The sequence below is a fragment of the Solanum stenotomum genome, chromosome 8 (assembly GCF_019186545.1).
Source record: "Solanum stenotomum isolate F172 chromosome 8, ASM1918654v1, whole genome shotgun sequence".
Classification (NCBI taxonomy): domain Eukaryota; kingdom Viridiplantae; phylum Streptophyta; class Magnoliopsida; order Solanales; family Solanaceae; genus Solanum; species Solanum stenotomum.
This window is the reverse complement of record NC_064289.1, coordinates 17,972,429-17,991,613: the sequence shown is the minus strand read 5'-3', so window position 1 is coordinate 17,991,613 and position 19,185 is coordinate 17,972,429. Positions and strand designations below refer to the sequence as shown.

Below are 19,185 nucleotides of genomic sequence, written 5' to 3'. Positions count from 1 at the left end.
AAAAATTGCATTTGAATTTCTTCGCCTAAGACTTCCATAATTTGTTTAAATTAAGAATTTCTTCCTAACAAGTTGAATTCATAAATAAAAAAAAAATATTAAGCTAACGACACCAAATGTCATTATACAAAATGAGTATTATAATATTAAAAAACAAACCTTGTATTTAGAATAACAACATATTTTTAAACTATAGGAAAATTTAGTATTGCAAAATAATAAATTTCTAGGGTATCTTGGAATTATCCTCGAAGAAAATTACCTTGACCAAACGGTAAAGGAAGACGCAAACATTCTATGGTTTTACCACCGCATCACGTCTTTTTACGAACCCGACTGGGAGATCTTTATTTTTTTTGGGTTTTCCTTCTCTTAAATAAATTATATATAAAGTAGAGAGGAAATCCAGGAGTGCACGAAAAGCACCCATCGCCTACTGGGTCTAAATAATTGTCCTTGTTGACCCTTCTTCCTCGTTCTGTCTCCGCTCTAATCTACTCCCTGAATTTTTCTCCGTATAGGTTATGGAGGGAAGAATTTTGTTAAAGGGTGTTATATTTATGTGCTTAATTGCCTGTTCAACTGCTAGAGGTAATTTATAAATGCCATATACTACTACTACTTGTTTTGATTTTGCAAAAACTTATGGAAGTACTGTATTAGATCATGTATAATTTGAATACGTGGAAACACTTGAAGTTTTATCAGTACAGTAGCAAGTGGAATTTGAGATTCTGGCTTTTGTCAAGCCGAACAGCTTCTATATAAATTGTTGATCAACTTTTTTTCTCTCTTGATTATTCTGGATTGATGTATAAACTCTAATCGAGACCCTTTCAAACAGTTGCTGTTAGACCAAGGTTTATATTGCCTTTCATTGCTCATACCTGGACTGCCTAGCCTGATAATTGAGGTCTATACACATTTAAGTATTCCTCGGGCTTAAATTAGGGATACTTGGATTTGTTCTCGGCCTTGGTAGTGCATTTTTAACCAAGATGACACTATTTCATGACTGGGAAAAGAATGGGCTAGGAATGGTTTAGGATGAGAGAGGAAGACAAAAATCTAGTGAAGTTTATGACCAAGACTGATATTTTCAGCTGAGATAGCATTTTAAGCAGCCATATAGGGATGTTTCATCTGAGACATTTGGCAAGTCTCTATTACTCTGTAAGCTTATTGTTGTGTTGAGTTACCGAGATGGACAAGGTAGTTCGCACTATGTATCAACGGATAAGTAGTGGTATCTGTGGATACTTTGAACTATCCTTATGGACTAATGGAAATTAAAGCTTCAAGTGAAGCAACCTAGATAAGGTTGTACAGGCATTGTTTGCTTTGTTATGTATTTATATGTAATATTTTGTGTGCAAAAATAAATTCCCAACAGATGCATTATATTTGCAAACTGGTAATTGGCATGGTTGGTTATGACAACTGATTTATGAATAGCTACTTACGGTTAAGTTTTTTGGCTGTAGAACTCAAAGTGAAGGATCAAGGGACAATCTACAATCACACTCTTGCCACCATATTGGTGGAATATGCTGCATCGGTCAGTTTTTGTTACATTTTAAATAAGCAAGTAGGGTCAGAAATGTTTTAATTGAAGGGTAATTGCTTACATTTGCTGATATATGGTTTATGATTTGGCTGGATATCATGATGGCCAAAATTGGACTTTACCAATAAACGATGGACTGAAATCCCAATTTCCAATTTCTTTCTGTGTAGTTTAATTTCTATATTCCTTGAACTCTTCTCACTCGTTTTTGCTGCATTTGATTTGCGGTAATGTGGTTAATATATTCCATACTTCATCGGTTCAAGCTGTTTTATTAGGGAACCAATTATATCCATACTTGTGATGTTCTTGCTGGACTTTTGTCACCTAGAGTATAACAAATATGACCTCTGTATTTGTAGGTCTATGTGTCAGATTTGACAGAACTATTTACTTGGACATGCCCAAAATGTAATGATTTGACGAAGGTATTTTGTTTGGATTGTTGTGAATATATTCTTCAGGTTGAAGAGAAGCCTTATGTAAATTTCATCCTGTGTTATTCTTATATGATTAATTTGTCCAAGCCTTCATCCTGTGCAGGGGTTTCAAATTTTAGAGCTCATTGTTGATGTGAAGCGATGTCTACAGGTGAAAATCAAATAGCACAAAAGCATGTGGTGCTCTCATTTTGAGGTGCTAATTTGGTTCTAACTATTGATATCAATTTCAGGCATTTGTGGGGGTGGCTCCAGATCTTAATGCCATTGTAATTGCTTTCCGAGGCACTCAGGGAACCAGGTTTCATTTCTACTCCGGGCCGTGCTCATCATCCATGTGGTCTCATGTTTAATTTGACTGTATGGTGAATAAAAAATGTCTTATTTTGCAAATAAGAAGTCTGACTAGTTTATTGAGATGGATATCTTGGTAGACATATCAGAGTTGTTGTACATAAGTCCTGCTCAAAAAGCATAGAACTTTAGTTCTCTTAGTCTTTTGGTGTAAAAGTGAATATGTACAAGAAGTAGATAGGTCCGTAGTTCTTTTCCATGTAGCTAGTCGTACTAAGCGCATATCATTTTTTCCAATACAAATTCAAGTCGAAATGCTTAAAAGGGTTAATTTAGTCAACAGGTATTGTTTTATAACCCAAACCATCTTTTTGATCTTTGGGAAGAATGAATCTTGTGTAAAGATTTACAGAATAGACGAGATTGAGGGTAACAACATAAAATTTCCCATATTTGTAGGTCTCATTTGGATCTCTTTTTTTTTTTTTTTGGTAAGTTCCTTTTAATTTGATTCTATTTTCAAGGCAGTCTCATTTAGAAATTAATATCAGTAATAACATTACCTATCCAAAAAATCAGTACTAGCATTCATCGTTTGCTCCAGCGTATATCCCTTGCATCGTTGCAAGTGAATGGCCTCATTGCACATTTTTTGCCTTTTAAACATTGGACTTAATAAATAATAAACGGTTGAAAGAGAATTTTATCATTGCTAAAGTTTTTATAGGTTCGACAGCTGTCAGTGATCACAATAAGTGGATATTGTTTGGTACTTTAACTTTGTCTTGGGGTTGGGGGGGAACTGCTGGCTATTTTATGTGGATTCTCACCTGATGGAGCTGTTCGAACATTCACATTTTATGGAGCAGTGACTTCTTTTGATGTTCTGGTTGAATTATGTGGACCTTATCTCTTGTTTTATCAAGCTTAAAGAATCACAGTGATTAAAGTAAATTGAATCTCTCTAGTTTGAGAAATAATACGGACCACCCCTCTAGCTTCACATGTTGTTACAGGGACCTCCCCTACTTTTTATGTTAGTTAACAAGGCCATTGAACTGGATAAGGTATGCACAATATGCTCTTAAATGACCATTAGTACCCTTAGCAAAATATTAATTTCCATGATATAATTCTTTTATGTTTTCAATATTATAATAATAATTAGTTTTCTGATAACTGTGGTGTCCGCGCTAGCTTGAGCACTCCTCCGCTAATTCCACGATATACTTGTCACCTCCAACCAACAATAATTACCAGGTAACTATATCCCTAGGATAGATGGGAAGAAATCACCTAGTGCTTTTGTCTTTATTGGGATTTGAACTAGAGACTTCATGGTTCACTTCATTGACCACTAGGTCACACCCTTGGGTGCTTTTCAATTGTTGCTTTTTTCCAAAAAAAAAAAAAAACTCCTGCAGTCATCAACACCCTTTCCTTGCCCGTTGCCACTGCCGCCTTCCAGAGGCTGAGCTAGGATTTGAAATTTATGGGTTCCAAATTCTCGGATAGATATTAGGTGTTAGTAATTGGGTTTTAAATTTAATTTTTGTACATATTTAAGGTGTGTTTAGTATGAAGGAAAAATGTTTTCCTGGAAAATATTTCCTCGGAAATCAATTGGATTTCTTACTTATTTTCTAGTGTTTGTTAAGTAAAAAATAATTATCTCAAAAATATATTTATATGTAATCTAGCAAACCATTTATGGAGGTGAGATGGGGTGGGGGTGGGGTTTCAAGGGTGGCGGAGGGTGGGATGGTCAAGAGGTGGGGGTTGGGGGTGCTGGGTGAGTAGGGGAGAGATGATGAACTTGGAAGGTCTCTTATGGAACTTGTTTTCCCTACTTCCATTAAGGAAGTCATTTTCCCAGTTTTAAGAAACTTATTTTCCTAAAGAAAATGTTTTCCCAAGCATTTGACCAAACCAAACATGAGAAAATTGAAAAATATTTTCCTCCATACCAAGCACACCCTTAGTAAATTTCTTAATACAAATACATGATTTGAATTAAAGTTATTAGGTTCAACCAAACCCGTACGTGGGCTTGTAGCTCCACCCGTGTTGCCTTCCCTTTCCCAATCAAACTCAGCCAAAGAAAAAGGGCCACATAAAAAGTGAAGGAGTTTTTGGTTAGGTGGGCATTTGAAATTTTTGCCATTAGCTTGAGATGATTGGGAAGATAAGTTTGTCATCGCTTAAGGTAGAGTAAGTGCATTTAGGTTTTCAAGTAGGCAGAAAGTTCAAGTAATTCAGCTTTCTTTCTTTAATGGAGGAAAATATTGTGAAAGTGGAGAGACTGGGAAGCTGACCAGACCTTTCATGTCTAATAGCCTATTTGGCCAAGCTTTTGGGAAGCCGAAAGTGTTTTTATTTTATTTTAGGGAAGTGCTTCTTTTAGAGAGTTGAGATGCTTGGCCAAGCTTTCATGAAAAAACTAAGTATGTTTGAGTAGTAGTAAATGTTGTTTTTTCTGTAGAAGAAAAAGTAATTTCTCCCAAGAAGGATTTTTGGAACCTTGGCCAAGCACAATTGGTGTTGCAACACTGCCTAAAGTGCTTTTCAAATTAATTAGCCAAAACACAAACTGTTGCTCTTAATGTACTTCTTCGGAAAAAAACTTATGACAAAAGCACCTTTCAGAATAAGCAGATTTTGGAAGCTTTGGTCAGGCAGGCTATAAGTTGTGAAATGTAGCTCAAGAGATTCTTTTTTATCTTGCCTTGTGATTATGCCTAAAATCCACTAAGCACTGGTGGATCTGTTCATATAAAGTAGTATGCATCTCCAACATATGGATGACTAAGTTCATTTGCTCTTTTGAAACAGCATACAGAATTGGATAGCAGATCTATACTGGAAGCAGCTTGATATAGAATATCCTGGAATGGAAGATGCAATGGTGAGTGCACAATATTTGGAATCTATTCTGCTTTGTTTTGTGTATTTATCATCTTTTCTGCAGGAAGATTAAAGTCAGTTTTGCATCTTGCAGGTGCATCATGGATTTTATTCCGCTTACCACAACACAACATTACGCCCTGGAGTGCTAAGTGCTGTTGAAAGTGCAAAAGAACAGTATGGAGACATTCCCATTATGGTGACAGGACATTCAATGGGAGGGGCCATGGCTGCTTTTTGTGGATTGGATCTCACAGTATGTTTTAAACTTGCTGCTATTTTATGACTTTCCACCGATTATATATTTTGACCTGCTTTTCCAATTAGATAGTTCAGGTTATAGAATAACCTTGTAAGCTCTATTGCATTTGCACTCCCCGACGAATAGTTACATGTTTCAGTTTCCCACTTTGCTTCATGAATCTTGAATTTATGATTTGACAAGATGCGTTTTATATCTCTTTTACTAATATTTTCTATTTATCAGTTGTAGATGTTCATACTTATGATTAGAATAGGTGGAACTGTATGTTTGATGGATCTTGTGACATAACTAGGCTTCCCCCCTCCCCCATCCTCCCCCAAAAAAGAAAAATGAGCTAGTGCTTCTATTGACTTATTTTATGTATGCTTATTCCAGGTAAATTATGGCTCGCGGAATGTTTCAGTTATGACATTTGGACAACCTCGAATCGGGAATGCTGCTTTTGCGTCCTACTATAGCAAATGGGTGCCAAATACAATTCGGGTCACACATGAACATGATATTGTCCCTCATTTGCCCCCATACTATTACTATTTCCCTCAGAAAACTTATCATCATTTTCCTAGGGAGGTAACTGTTCTACAAGCAGAACTCAAATATTTTGTGCCTAATTTTAATCTGATTGAAATCCAGCTGTCAATTCAGTACTTGGAAAAATTGTAAGGAATGAAATAGCAACCTTCTGTGTAGTGAATATCTTCAGTACAGTGATTTAGCTATTCAAAAAAATTATTTATTCAAGAAAACAGTGTAACAAATTGAAGAATGTTGACTTGTACTTGAGCTCTTACTATACGTTAAAGATAATTATATATTTTTATGCATTGTTGTGTGTTGCTCGCAATACCATTTGCTGCCTGAATAAGTTGAAAGTATGTTGTCATTTTTTATGTAAGTTTCATCAATTTAATGGCTGTTGTTATAAATTAAACGTTGGTTTTATTCTTGTATTTGAAATCTCTGATATTGCAGGTGTGGCTCCATAACCTAGGCTTTGGACTTCTTTCTTATACAGTTGAAAAGGTCTGTGATGATTCTGGGGAAGACCCTTCTTGTAGCAGGTAACTTCTCTCTGTCACGGGCTTATCTGTAATCAATTTACAAGAGAACTGCAAATTGGTGTATATTAAACATAGTTTGTGCTGATCAGATTAAAAAATAGAGGAGAAATCATTATAGTAAATTGGTATTAGTAAAGGGCACACTGCAATCTGCATCATTGTCACTATGCGGCTTCCTTCTTTATTTAAAGGAGGTTTGGTTCGTTCCACAAAATTGTGTAGAATAAAACTGTAAAATCTCTGTGAAGCTCTAAGCTCAAAAAGTTCACTGGATTAAAGATAAGGGGACATAAAAGATAAAACCAAAAACAAAGTAATAAAAGAGTTGATACTTTGTCCGACTAAATTACAGAAAAAGACGGAAGGTTGTAGTTTCTCTGTTGAACAATCATATGTGTAAGAGCTTAATTGGTTTTTCTAAGTACAACTGTTTTACACCTCTCACTGTCAAATTCTAGAAAGAAATTTCCTCATTCCTATTTTGTTTGACCTAATTGTTATATATCTAGTAGATAACATTCTTCTTTCACCATGATCTTTTCAATTACTCTTTTATCATTCTTTGATTCAATTATTTGTGTTTGGTCTTGTTTATAAACCTATTACCTTTATAATTTGAAAATAATGCACCAATATCCAAAGATAAAACTGAAGATTAATCAAGTTGCCCCATTTGAACTGAAGTTTGGTCATACAAATCTGTTAGGAGATGGTAGTTCAAAAATATTCTTAGAGAGAAGCGAACTATTTTTTTTTCACTTTCTTCTTACCAAAGGAGTTATGATATCAATATTGATTTGAATTGTCTCATAGCCAGACGCTATACACCCATGTGAAACATCTCCGGTTACCAAAGGAGAGGCCTTCCTAGCCCCCGCCCCTTTTCAGATTGTCCTTTGTGTTGTGGAGAACTTGCGGAATTTTGCTAGTGCTCTTGGCCTGTTTGCTAATTTTCTAAAATACTCCAGGTCAGTAGCTGGTAGAAGTATTAAGGATCATCTGACGTATTATGGTGTAAGATTGGGAGGTGAAGAATCAGGATTCTGCAAAATTGTGATGGATGATCGTCTTGCTGCATATGGCAAAGTTGATGTTGATGGAAATGTCAATCTATCCAGAGATTTTTCTGCATCTGTTTTGAGGATGAATGTTGAATCTAATGAGGAAGGGCGGTCAATATAGAGGTTTTCTGGGATTATTTTCTTGCCTTTTGGGGAGGTGAATATAGGTCCCTGGTAAGGCTAAATTTGAGCTGTATCCCAATCAATTGTGCAGTTTGGTCATACACTGGGGAGATCATGTATTTTAGTTTTTTTTTTTTTTTTGATATGTACATAACATTTATGTAAATAATTTTTTTACTATTGTTATTAACTAAACCCAGTGAGAATAGTGTGATTGTTCAACTCTGAAACAGAAGTGACCAAGTGAAAGTATTATACAGTTCATTTAGCCAAAAGTTAATTATTGATCAGAAAGCTTGCACAACTCAACAAACCATATATATAATACTACAACAACAATATAACAAGTGGTGGTCTAGCGAGAGTGAGGTGTACACAGACTTTACTCCTACCTTATGTATGGCAGAGAGATTGTTTTTGAAAGATCAAACTGTGCCATGTATAATTTGGCAAGAATTATCCTTATATGATGTAAAGTGTTAGTTTACAATAAACATTTAAAATAGTAGTATGCTATCATTATTTAGTAAGAATTAACATTTCGTACCGTAACTATTCATGTTTTACACCATATGGTTGTTTTACTTCTTATTTTGAGGATAATATGATTCTTAAAATGACCTTTATATAGTAACATATTTCTCAAGAAAGGGACTAATTAAATGAATAGTAAAGATTCTAAAAATACAGTATTACTAATACACATAGAGCTTAGTTAGTTTATATGATAGTTGAAATGAAAACTTACCAATAATGAGTGACTAGAAGTGCATTTCTTCCATCACAGAGTTTGTGTTTCATTGTTATTTTTTTAATCAAGTACTAGTAGGGAATATAATTTAAATATTTATGCTGCTTCGAGTAATATAAATTGACACCATCTAGCACACACTAATCTGTACTAGTAATAAATAAGTTGACAAGAACTCACATGTTTATAGGAATCATAACTGAAACTTCTCAGCGCAATTTACTCCGTATTAGTCATGCCTCTGCTCCAATCTACCCCCTTAATTATTTGTTTTTCCAACATTTAACTACATAAAATTCAAAATTCTGTAAATTTGTCTCTTAAAGAAAATATTATAAGTTTTTTTCTTAATAAAAATATATTAAATAAAATTTCTAAATCAGTGTTACGGAAGTTTATCCATCATTTTCCGCACCTGTCCAATGGAGGAGCTAAAGGGGTTTTAACAAAGACGGATCGTATTCTGAATGTGGATCAACCTACAAGAACGATCACCAAGGATCGTGGTGGAATAGTAAATACTTGTTCATTCTCAATTAATGGTTTCAGGTTTGAATTCCATAAATACAAAATAGACTTTGTTAGGCAGCGACGCATTTCCCTGTGAGATTTTTTGACATAAATTTAAATTTAGTCGAATCCCAATACATACCATCTCTCTCCCAAAAAAGAAAAAATAAAAATAAATCATTAGCAATATAGATGAACCATCTAAGAAAAATATTTAGTCGCATTCAGAGCTCATACAAAATTATGCGTTTTGGTTGTATATTTTTTATTACTTGATTAAATTACACGTAATCTCACTTCATTTTATAATAACAAGTTAAATCATTTTTTTAAAGTTACGTAATGTCAACTGTCAACCAACTAACTTGAAGGTCAAATGCCCAATAGAAGCCCCATAACACCGTTATAACGGTGCTTATCCTTTTTCTCTCCCATGCCCCACGCATCTAACTAGATCTTATCCTCTCTCCCTCTCCACACCCCACCCTTACTTATACCTTCAAATATTATTTTTCCGTCCACATTTTACTTGTTCAATATTTAGAAAATAAATTTTACTTTTACTTGTTATTTCAATAAAATCTCACTAAATTAATACTCAATTAGTTAATAACCTCTGACATAATATTTTCCTTCGATTTTAACTTGGGTCGATGGAAAAAATTATTCATTTCAACAGGATAGTAAGATAATATATTTTCAGAAGACCCCTACATAAAACGTATGATCCCATAAATATTATAAATTAATCATTCTTTAAAAGTACAAATTTATATTTAAGACAATTTAGTGAAATATAATTCTATTGTGTTTCGTTTTTTGGTTAAAATTTAAATCTAATTGAAATTCATCTCTTACTTTTCTTATTGTATCTAAAAGTTTTGATATTGTCTTTTCGAAATGCACCATAAAATTATGAAGAGTTCTTAATGCAATAAATGTTTCCTTAGACGTAATTAGTTTTAAAAATATTGTATCATCTTTAATAGTAAATAATTTAAAATAACTATTTATAAAAATCAAAATAGATAATTTGAGACGGAATGAATATTTCCTTAATTATTTCCATATATGGTATAGTATTAACCACTATTATTGTTGCAATATCTTAATGGGGTATGGCTACATATAAAGATCGTTTGTCCCTTGCTATAACGAAATGTCATATTCACTTTGATTGAATTTTGGGTTTTCAGCCCATTCCCCTTTGTCTCCTCAGCCCTCCTCCTTCGGCTATCTTGGTACCGGGGGTGGTGGGTGTACTTTGTTTCCCTGCAAAAATATGGAAGGCTCCTGCAATGAACGCCTTTATTTTGGCAAAATGGGTTATGGGTATGGAAAAATAACGTATATTTATGCATTTTTTTTATGTGTATTATATATGTTAACCTTCAGATTTAGGATAATGTGCATCTTAACTGTTTGATTAGTGAACTAAATGATGAAATGCCCTTTTTTAGCTGGTGGGTTAACTTTGATTTTATGTTTTGTTATGTGGGCTTATCTGTATAAGCTTCAAGATTGAAACTTTGTTAGTGTCTGATTGGGATTTTAATTAATTGATTTGTGGATATGTGATAGATGTGAGCACTATAGGAGAAGATGCAGGATTAGGGCGCCTTGCTGTAATGAGGTCTTTGATTGTCGTCATTGTCACAATGAAGCAACGGTAACTTTGTTAGAGAATTCCCTTTCATGATCTTGAAGTTACTCACTGTTAATTGCTGTATTATCAATCTGATGACGATTTGTTGTGTTTTGTTTTGCTGTGTTTGTTTGATTAGAGCTTGTTGCGCAATATATATGATCGGCATGAACTGGTTCGACATGATGTAAAGCAGGTACTGTTTTGGGGATTATTATTCTTCGGTGTTATGGTTTAGAAGTTCTTACATGAAGTGTGTGTTGTTTTGGTATATCAGGTCATTTGCTCAGTTTGTGATACAGAACAGCCGGTAAGTGTCCCTTTATTTGAATTTGATTTTTTTTCTTGGTTGGTGATAGATGGAATCGAGTCTCTAATGTCTTTCTTTATTTCAATTTAGGTTGCTCATGTTTGTACAAATTGTGGTGTAAATATGGGAGAATACTTTTGTGAAGTGTGCAAATTCTATGACGATGATGTAATTATCCTATGCTTCTGCTGAATGAGATTCATTCATTGCCCCTAGCCTCGTATAAACTCAATGTCCTTTGTTCTTTAGGATTTTATCGACTACTTATATCAATGTATTTATTTTTATAACTCCACTGTTACAGACAGACAAAGAGCAGTTTCATTGTGATGATTGTGGAATCTGCAGGTTAGTATACACGTTGCATTGGTGGCTTATCGAGAATACTTTGGTGCTTCTGAAGTCTGCTAATTAGAATATTTTCTTTTGTGTAGAGTCGGTGGCCGTCAGAACTTTTTTCACTGCAAGAAGTGTGGTGCGCATTACAATTTCCTATTATTATATTTGAGACTCCATGGAAACTGCTCTCTTTTTTCTTAAGTTTGTTATATGTTACTTTGATTTTTCTTTATTTGCTAAACTGTGAATGCATTGGTGATTCTGTACTGTAGGACTCTATTGGATCTCTCGTCCTTAAAATATTCTTCTATTTTGTTCCTGTTGTCGACTTGTCTTCTATGGGACCGAAGAAAGAATTACTATTTACTAACATCAATTGGGCAGTATATAGATAAGTTCTCCTTTGGTTAGATCGTAGTCTTAAAGACATACCAGATATGGATGCTTCAATCCTGTTTCTTAATTACAGAATGTGTTTGTATATTACAAGCATGGTACTTTGTCTTTGCTTTCATTGTTTACGTACTTGTAAATTATCACAGTCAATACGAAGATTTTATTTACACATTCTATACTAGTTGTGAACACATTGTACATGCATGGTTCATCGGTCTTATATAGATGTACTCTTTTTTTGTTGTTGTCTTTTTCTCCCTTTCGAAGTGTGGAATATTGGAGTTCTGTCTAAGTATTTCCTAGAGTTTTGGTTGGCCAATGCAGGCAGAACAGTTGACAGCTTTTCAAGTTTTTTTCTCTTGCTTATAGCTGCCAAATGGGCCAGGCTGGTCCACTTAAGCCCAAACCAGACTGGACCACTTAAGAGTTAAGACCAAAGGGGTCGGGCTTAGGAGGAAGGGTTACGGGTGTGGGAGGGGCTGGCTGGACCAGTTCTCACCCCTAACTAGATTTTTTAATTTTTTTTTAAACATACTAGCAATTTGCACAATTAAAAATATATAGTAGTTCGAAGTTATACTTGAACAAATTTAAAGCTTAAGAATGTGAGTTTTTTTTTAAAAAATAATTCTAATCTCTTTTGTATTTAACATTTAGAGTTAAATTTGAAGTAAAAAAGAAAAAGTCAGGCCCACTTAAGGGGTCGTAGGGTGGGCTGGTCTCACTAAAGCCCAAAAACCCGCCCCCAGCCTGACCTCCTTATCCAGCATCTGACTGCCCCTACCCCGAACCCACTGTCCCCGTTCCTGTTGGTTCGTCCCAGACCAGACTGTCCCTATTGACCTGTTGACAGACATACTGCTTGCTAAGATAGGAAATTTTCCAAATAAACTGAATCTCTTACTTTCTTCCTTCTCTTTTTGATATCCATTCTCTCAACAGTAGACATTCATATTATGTTGTGACATCTTCTATCTCTATCATTTCATTGCCAAAAATGTTGTAGCTTCTTCACCTTATCTTGTTCATTCTGTAGGCTCTTGCTATTCAGTTAATTTACGTAATAACCACTCGTGTGTGGAGAACTCCATGCGGCATCATTGTCCCATTTGTTATGAGGTATTGTATATGAACTGTTATACCTTTGCTGTGGATCCTGCCACCAATTATTTTAATTCATGCTGCGATAATTTTTGAAATGCAGTATCTCTTTGATTCTCTTAAAGACACAACAGTAATGAAATGTGGGCACACAATGCACACTGAGTGCTACCACGAGATGATAAAGCGTGACAAGTAATCACTTAATCTTATCTATTTATGCTGTTTGTTTGGTTCTTACTACATAAAAAGGTAAAAATTATGTTATCTGAGTATCATTCTATCTGGAACTCAGATGCTGCTGTCCCATATGTTCCAAATCAATCATAGATATGTCGAGAGTTTGGAGAAGAATGGATGAGGAGGTAGGTTTTTTGAACTGGTGCAAATAAAACTCTAGGAGGTTGGTGGAGTCCAATTTCCAGAGGATGCATATTATCATGTAAAAGATTTCCATGCTTAACAAACTTGTGCAAGGTTGATTACCTCTTAAGCATGCTAAATTAATTGCTGTTGTTTTTGAAGGGATCAAACTTATATAGTACGTAGAACATTAGTTTTGCAGTTTTAACTGTACGAGGTTGGTCTGGGTCCAATTTTTTGAGGATGCAGTATTATTGTAGAAATTCTCTGCATACTTAAAGCTTAGGGAAGGTTGATTACTTTTCCTACACATATTTCAAAATTCTCTTCATACTCAATTGTTCTGCTACTTCTGAAATTATTTATGTTCTTTCTACATTAGTTGTTCTTGCGGGGCACTCCTTCACGTCAATGACCTTGTTTACTTTGTGAACTGAGCTGAAACATTTTCATTTCAGGCTAGACATGCTGTTTCCGTTAGATTGCAGTTTCACTCTAAAATGAGGATTCTGCGAATTGAAAACTTATAAATTAACTAAGCTTTTGCTTAAATTTTATTTTTAACTTGTTTTCAAGAATCGTGTACACTCAGTTGAACTCATATTCTGCCTGAACTTCAAAATCTTCTTTTCCAGATTGAAGAGACAGTCATGCCTGAAGATCTCAGAGACAAGAAGGTATCATGCTTTTTTTCTTAATCCCATATTTTTGGCGCCGAACTGTTTAAGGTTCTGCTCTACAGTACCTACTTTTTAGCTTAAATGAAGATATGATAAATGCAGAATTTTGACTGATTCTTATATTTATTTTAGAAATAATTGAAGTCCATACTGAACCAACCACCTTACGTTTCAATCTTAGTCATCCTTGGCACATCTTTGCTTCTTACATTAACTATGCTTAACCCATCTAACTTGATCAATCTGCAGGTTTGGATTCTATGTAATGACTGTAATGATACAACCGAAGTATCCTTCCACATTATCGGGCAGAAATGCCGACACTGTGAATCATACAACACCCGCATGATTGCATCTCCAGTTCTTCCTCAATAACAATTTTTTTACTGGAAAAAAACTGATTGTTGCATGCTGGAACCTGGTGGGCAGGTAACAAGAGAATGCTTTATGGTGTGATCTTCACCAAATGTGATTCTTTTCAATCCTTTCTGCATGATTTGCCGCCTTTGCAACACAACTCAACTTGCATAGCGGATGCATTTATCATATTATTCTTTCTTCAATGATGTGGAGTAGAAAATCCAACTGATCTGATACCATATAGAATGCATAATTATTGTATCAGAACGAAGTACATTGTAGAGCTATTGTGTTAAGATTGCCAAGTGGATGAAGGTATTACAATTCATGTAACCATTTCGAACCCCGAAAGGGCTTACTGTAACATGCACAAGATTTATAATCACTGTGAATATGTACTATATAAAGGAGCTTTTTGGTTGTACACATGCTTCTGGCCCTCTAAAGATCTTGCATTGTCTTATAGCTGATGTTTGCTGACAAGATGATAAAATTCACACTGTGCTAAGTTTACACTCCCAAATTATATAAAATTACAATGGTTAAGTGATTTAATGAAGTGAAAATGAAATGTTAATTAACCATGAATAAATGAGAAATATGCATATGCAAACAGGTAACATGTATTTATTGATTCGGTGTAAGTACCATGTGCTTGTAAATTTTTATCCCTATCATGCTAACGTTTTTGAGTATCATTTTAAATGTACATCAAAAGGTTTCAAATGAAATTTTATATGTTATTTGCAAATTGCAAATGGTTGTAATGTGATGAATATGGTATTTGTTACAGTTGGTTTGTTCACCACCAAGACCACTATTTTTATATGATCAATGAAACAGGGGAGAGAAGCGCAATACTAATTCCTTTCCTCTAATGTACGTAAAATTTACAAGGATCACGCAACTATGAGTATCAATGGATCCATTTACTACCATGACTTATGGTGAGATGAATAGGATCCTCCATCCTAATTTTTTTTTTTTTTTTTTTTTCAGGATCCTCCATCCTAATTCAACTATGAGTAATAATGGATCCAATTACTACCACGGGTTATGCTGAGATAAATAGGATCCTTCATTATTAATTAGAGGTTTTGAATTCGAGCTATTGGAATGAAAAATTGCAGTAGAGGCTGTACATAGATACCAATCCCATAATGTGCTATATATACTAGTCACAGATTGTAGCTAAATACACACAAAAAAGGATCCTGTAGTTTTAGTATGAATATGAAAGCAGCATAATGCATGCTTGCATCAAAAAGTAAATGTGAAAATGGACCTAATTACTTCAATTATTCGAAGAGGTTATAGATGTAGCAGCAATTATTCTGAAACTCCAAGGAACTGAGCAAAGCTTGGATATTTGGGCTCCCATCCTAGTTCAGCACGAGTCTTTGAGTTGTTTAACTTCTTCCCTAAAGGATCACTAGTTCCTGAGAGAAATTATACATAACCGTTTCACGCATGACTCTTTAGGCAAATAAGAGTAATTATAAAGCCAAAGGATAGAATCAGTTACCTGTGAAACCCTCAAACTTCTTATCAAACTTTCCACTTTTCTCGACTAAGTCCATCACTTCCTGCCTGCAATAAGCACTAGGTAATACAACATAGGTCAGAAATTCACAATATCTTAATTACTTGACCGAAACACGGAGAGTATTTAAATGGAATGACCTGGATACAGGGTGGTTGTCACAGCCCAAAAAGATCCGACCACGAAGTCTCTTCTTCAAGATGGTAACTGACAATGAAGCTGCATCCTGTTGGAAAAGACAGGCCAAAACATCAATATTGGTGTAATTATACAAGCATGAAAGCACAACAAAAGGGCAACCTCCGGACTGAACATGATGTAAAAGATAAATGCATAGTCACCTCATAATGAATAAGATTGAGGATGTGGTCGGGGCGAATATCACAGCTCCCTTTATGTAACCAGTATATATGTGCACCTCTATCTGCTTTGTGTTAATGGTTAAGGTAGGCACATAAACAATAAAGATCTAAAAGCTCCACAGACAGGACATATGCCAACTGAAGCACGTAACGAAGGATATATAAAGGCCAGCCAATCTAACTACACAGCCATCAAAGTCCAGCACTACTTTCTCTGCCTTGAGAAGTACATCGGTTCTAGCACTCCTCCCAATTGGTACTACGGGGCCATCCTATACATTGACATAGAAAATATGTTAAGCCAAAAAAAGGAATACCGCTGGAATAACACATGACACATTCTTTTTTAAGTTATAAACTTCATAAATTAAAATGCATTAGCTCCTCTAAAAAGGCAATTTAAAACACTATATCTTAATGTTTAATACATAACATCCCACCTTGAGTTAATCAATCAGAACAAGAAACTGTTACTTGAATAATGTTTTATAAGATTTAACACCTCGTTTATTGCTCCATTGTCAAAGCAGTCATATGGTGCAGAGCTTGAAGTAAATAGGAAGGAACCTTCACCATTCCAATTTAATGCAGCCTCCCTGCTCATTTCACATGCAAAAAGAGAACTTAATTACTGGTAGCATTGAGCCTTTACATTAAACCACATTACATGATCAATTTGGTCAACATCACCTAAGCAAGTCAGAAGACGAAAAGCAAAAAGGTTGAGTAACTCATACTAATGAAGATATCTATTAGAAAAGAGATGGTATTTATTATTCCATAAATAAAAGCGGTTTTATCCCTAAACCTTATGACATGTAACACAACTTAATACCAACTAGTTGGTATATATAGTTCACCAAATAAAATTTCCCTTTTAACAAAAAGCCAGAAACACAGTTTCTGCTATTCATCATGAAACATCTACAGAAACTATCCACCTTGTTATTGTTTTTTACAAGAAAGATTTTGATATCAGCATGATTAATACACCCCAGAAAAAATGAAACTTGATATCAAATAATGCCATTATAGATAGGGAGTTAACCAGTTATTAACCTTACCTAATGTCACCAGCGTAGTCTTCAGTCTGAGATGGAGGAGCACAGAATATAACATAAGGGAACTTGTAAGTCAGCTTGGTTTGTTTGGAAGATGGATTAATTCCCAATTTAATGAGTTCATCATGGTGATTGGTCGTCACTGTCTGCCCATATATCTGACAGCCTGGGTATTCCTGCCACATTAAAGGATCCACAACTCTTAGCATCTAATTTCAAAAAGCACATTCCATAAGCAGCACAGAAATCCACTGGTTCGTTACAATTACAAGGCAAGAATCTCATGCTCTACATACAATATATGCTTCCAACACAAACCCAACTTAACAAACAAGAAATGGTTGGCTATGATCATGCTATTTTTGAACTGGTGTACACACACATAAAACTTATGTTCTTTCTTTTAAAAGAACAATACCTCTCTCCATTTTTCAGCCACTAAACGACCAAGCACACCAGGTCCAACAATCAGCAGGTCGTTCGCTCCAATGTTACCCCTAGATGAAGCCCCCAATTCTTCACTTGGAACATCTTCAATAACCAATAAATCAGACAACATCAATCAAACTAGAGAAGACAATTTCAGAAAGAGATGCATATATCTTAGGACTTAAGAGTAAAACATGAAACATTTTTCCTAAACATAAAGTCATCAGCATTTGAATTCAATTGTATACTTAACATTGCCAACAACTTATTTTGCCCAAAATATAAAAGCAGCCTGGTGCACAAAACATCCCGTCATCACACAGGTTCGGTAAAGGGCCGGAGCCAAGGGATGTGATGTAGTCTATCCTAAGTGGGAGACAACTTTATTTTGCCACAATCACATTAATTCCTTTTAACAAAACTAAGTCATTCCATAAGATTTGATCTAATTAGCGAGGATAACAGCCTGTAAATATCTGGTTGACGCACTGCGGTTATGATCGCTGGAGGCACTGTCGCAATTCGTACAATCAGATTGCTAAGAAATTAATCGAATATCCTCAGAATTTAGTAATCTAATGGTATCAAATACATCGAAATAGCACTCAGTGACATCACTCATCAGCAAGTAGTTGTGCAAATGAAACTCAATTGCATAAAGAAAAAAAGTAGAAGCAACAGCTAGTTTTTTTCAGTACTAAAAGCAATTGTTGATCATCGAATTAGTAGTTACAAATCGTAATTCGTATCATCTGCAATTCGAGTACCAATGGCGGAGGAAGCGTTGACTTGGAGAGAATTGGCGGACATTGTAGGTGATGAATGCTTCAGGAGAGCGGAGGTTGAGAGGTTGGAAGGGAAGAAAGTGAGGTTGAAGTTGGAGGTTTGAAGATGGCAGCCAATTCTGGTAGCAAAAGCAGTAGTAGTAAATGTAATGGTGCCCATGGATGGATAATCGAGAGGAGACGATATTGCTGTTCACAGCAAAAATCAACTTCTTTTACTGGGCCTCCACTCTTTCACTTGGGCCACGCTACCCATTTTCCCATTTGGAAGGTTACACTTCCACCTCATTCTAAATCGGGAAAATTACGCGATTAACCAAACTCACACTACATAATTATTCATCATAGCTATAATTTGCTATAATTATCACTCGCGATCAACATTAACCATTAATGACGTGGGCTGACTTCGAATTTGTAAAACTAGTCATGTTTGTATAATTCGCCACATTTGTATAATTCACAACTAACAATTCCTTGTTTGATTTGTATTTGTATATGACGATGATTTCCTTTGGTTTTTCAGTTTGTCATCATATACATTCAATCTTTTTGTGTATAACTTTATAAAATTTGTATAAACGTGTAGTTTTCGTATTTTGTATACTATAATTTATATAATGTAATTTGTATAATATATTTTGTATAAATTGTTTAAAGTTCATATGTTTATGTTTGTATCAATTTGTTATTTCGAGTTTTATCATATTTGTATAATTCCAGACTTTTTATTACTCAATTATACAAACATACCTGCGAATTATACAAACGAGATGCAAATTTTACAAATTATTGCCCTATCTCGCTCGCCTCTCTCCACCCTCTCCTAATCTCG

The 19,185-nt window shown here is 34.9% G+C and overlaps 3 protein-coding genes across 4 annotated transcripts; 2 read left to right on the top strand and 1 right to left on the bottom strand.

The window, feature by feature from the left end:
• Positions 1-368: 368 nt before the first annotated feature.
• Positions 369-7,926, top strand: LOC125874675 (lipase-like). The gene is made up of 10 exons (XM_049555671.1): positions 369-591; positions 1,485-1,558; positions 1,930-1,995; positions 2,111-2,158; positions 2,241-2,308; positions 5,134-5,206; positions 5,300-5,461; positions 5,846-6,040; positions 6,443-6,531; positions 7,500-7,926. The coding sequence occupies exons 1-10, from the start codon at positions 525-527 to the stop codon at positions 7,711-7,713; spliced, it is 1,056 nt and encodes a 351-aa protein (XP_049411628.1). The 5' UTR covers positions 369-524; the 3' UTR covers positions 7,714-7,926.
• Positions 7,927-10,054: 2,128 nt separating this feature from the next.
• On the top strand, positions 10,055-14,607 carry LOC125874440 (E3 ubiquitin-protein ligase MIEL1). Of its 2 annotated transcripts, XM_049555332.1 has the most exons (12): positions 10,055-10,308; positions 10,558-10,645; positions 10,761-10,817; positions 10,899-10,931; positions 11,022-11,099; positions 11,236-11,279; positions 11,366-11,406; positions 12,703-12,785; positions 12,871-12,962; positions 13,063-13,132; positions 13,766-13,807; positions 14,060-14,606. In XM_049555332.1, exons 1-12 carry the CDS (start codon positions 10,259-10,261, stop codon positions 14,183-14,185), a joined length of 804 nt encoding a protein of 267 aa, XP_049411289.1. In that variant the 5' UTR covers positions 10,055-10,258; the 3' UTR covers positions 14,186-14,606. The 2 variants fall into 2 exon arrangements, with proteins under 2 accessions (XP_049411289.1, XP_049411290.1); XM_049555333.1 differs by lacking the exon at positions 13,063-13,132 and having other exon boundaries at positions 10,114-10,308; positions 14,060-14,607.
• Positions 14,608-15,261: 654 nt separating this feature from the next.
• LOC125874471 (uncharacterized) lies at positions 15,262-18,582 on the bottom strand. Its single transcript, XM_049555365.1, has 9 exons — positions 18,333-18,582; positions 17,555-17,667; positions 17,140-17,312; positions 16,578-16,671; positions 16,239-16,347; positions 16,055-16,146; positions 15,854-15,939; positions 15,696-15,760; positions 15,262-15,609 (listed from the first exon to the last, which is right to left on the bottom strand). Exons 1-9 carry the CDS (start codon positions 18,508-18,510, stop codon positions 15,500-15,502), a joined length of 1,020 nt encoding a protein of 339 aa, XP_049411322.1. The 5' UTR covers positions 18,511-18,582; the 3' UTR covers positions 15,262-15,499.
• Between the last annotated feature and the right edge of the window lie 603 nt (positions 18,583-19,185).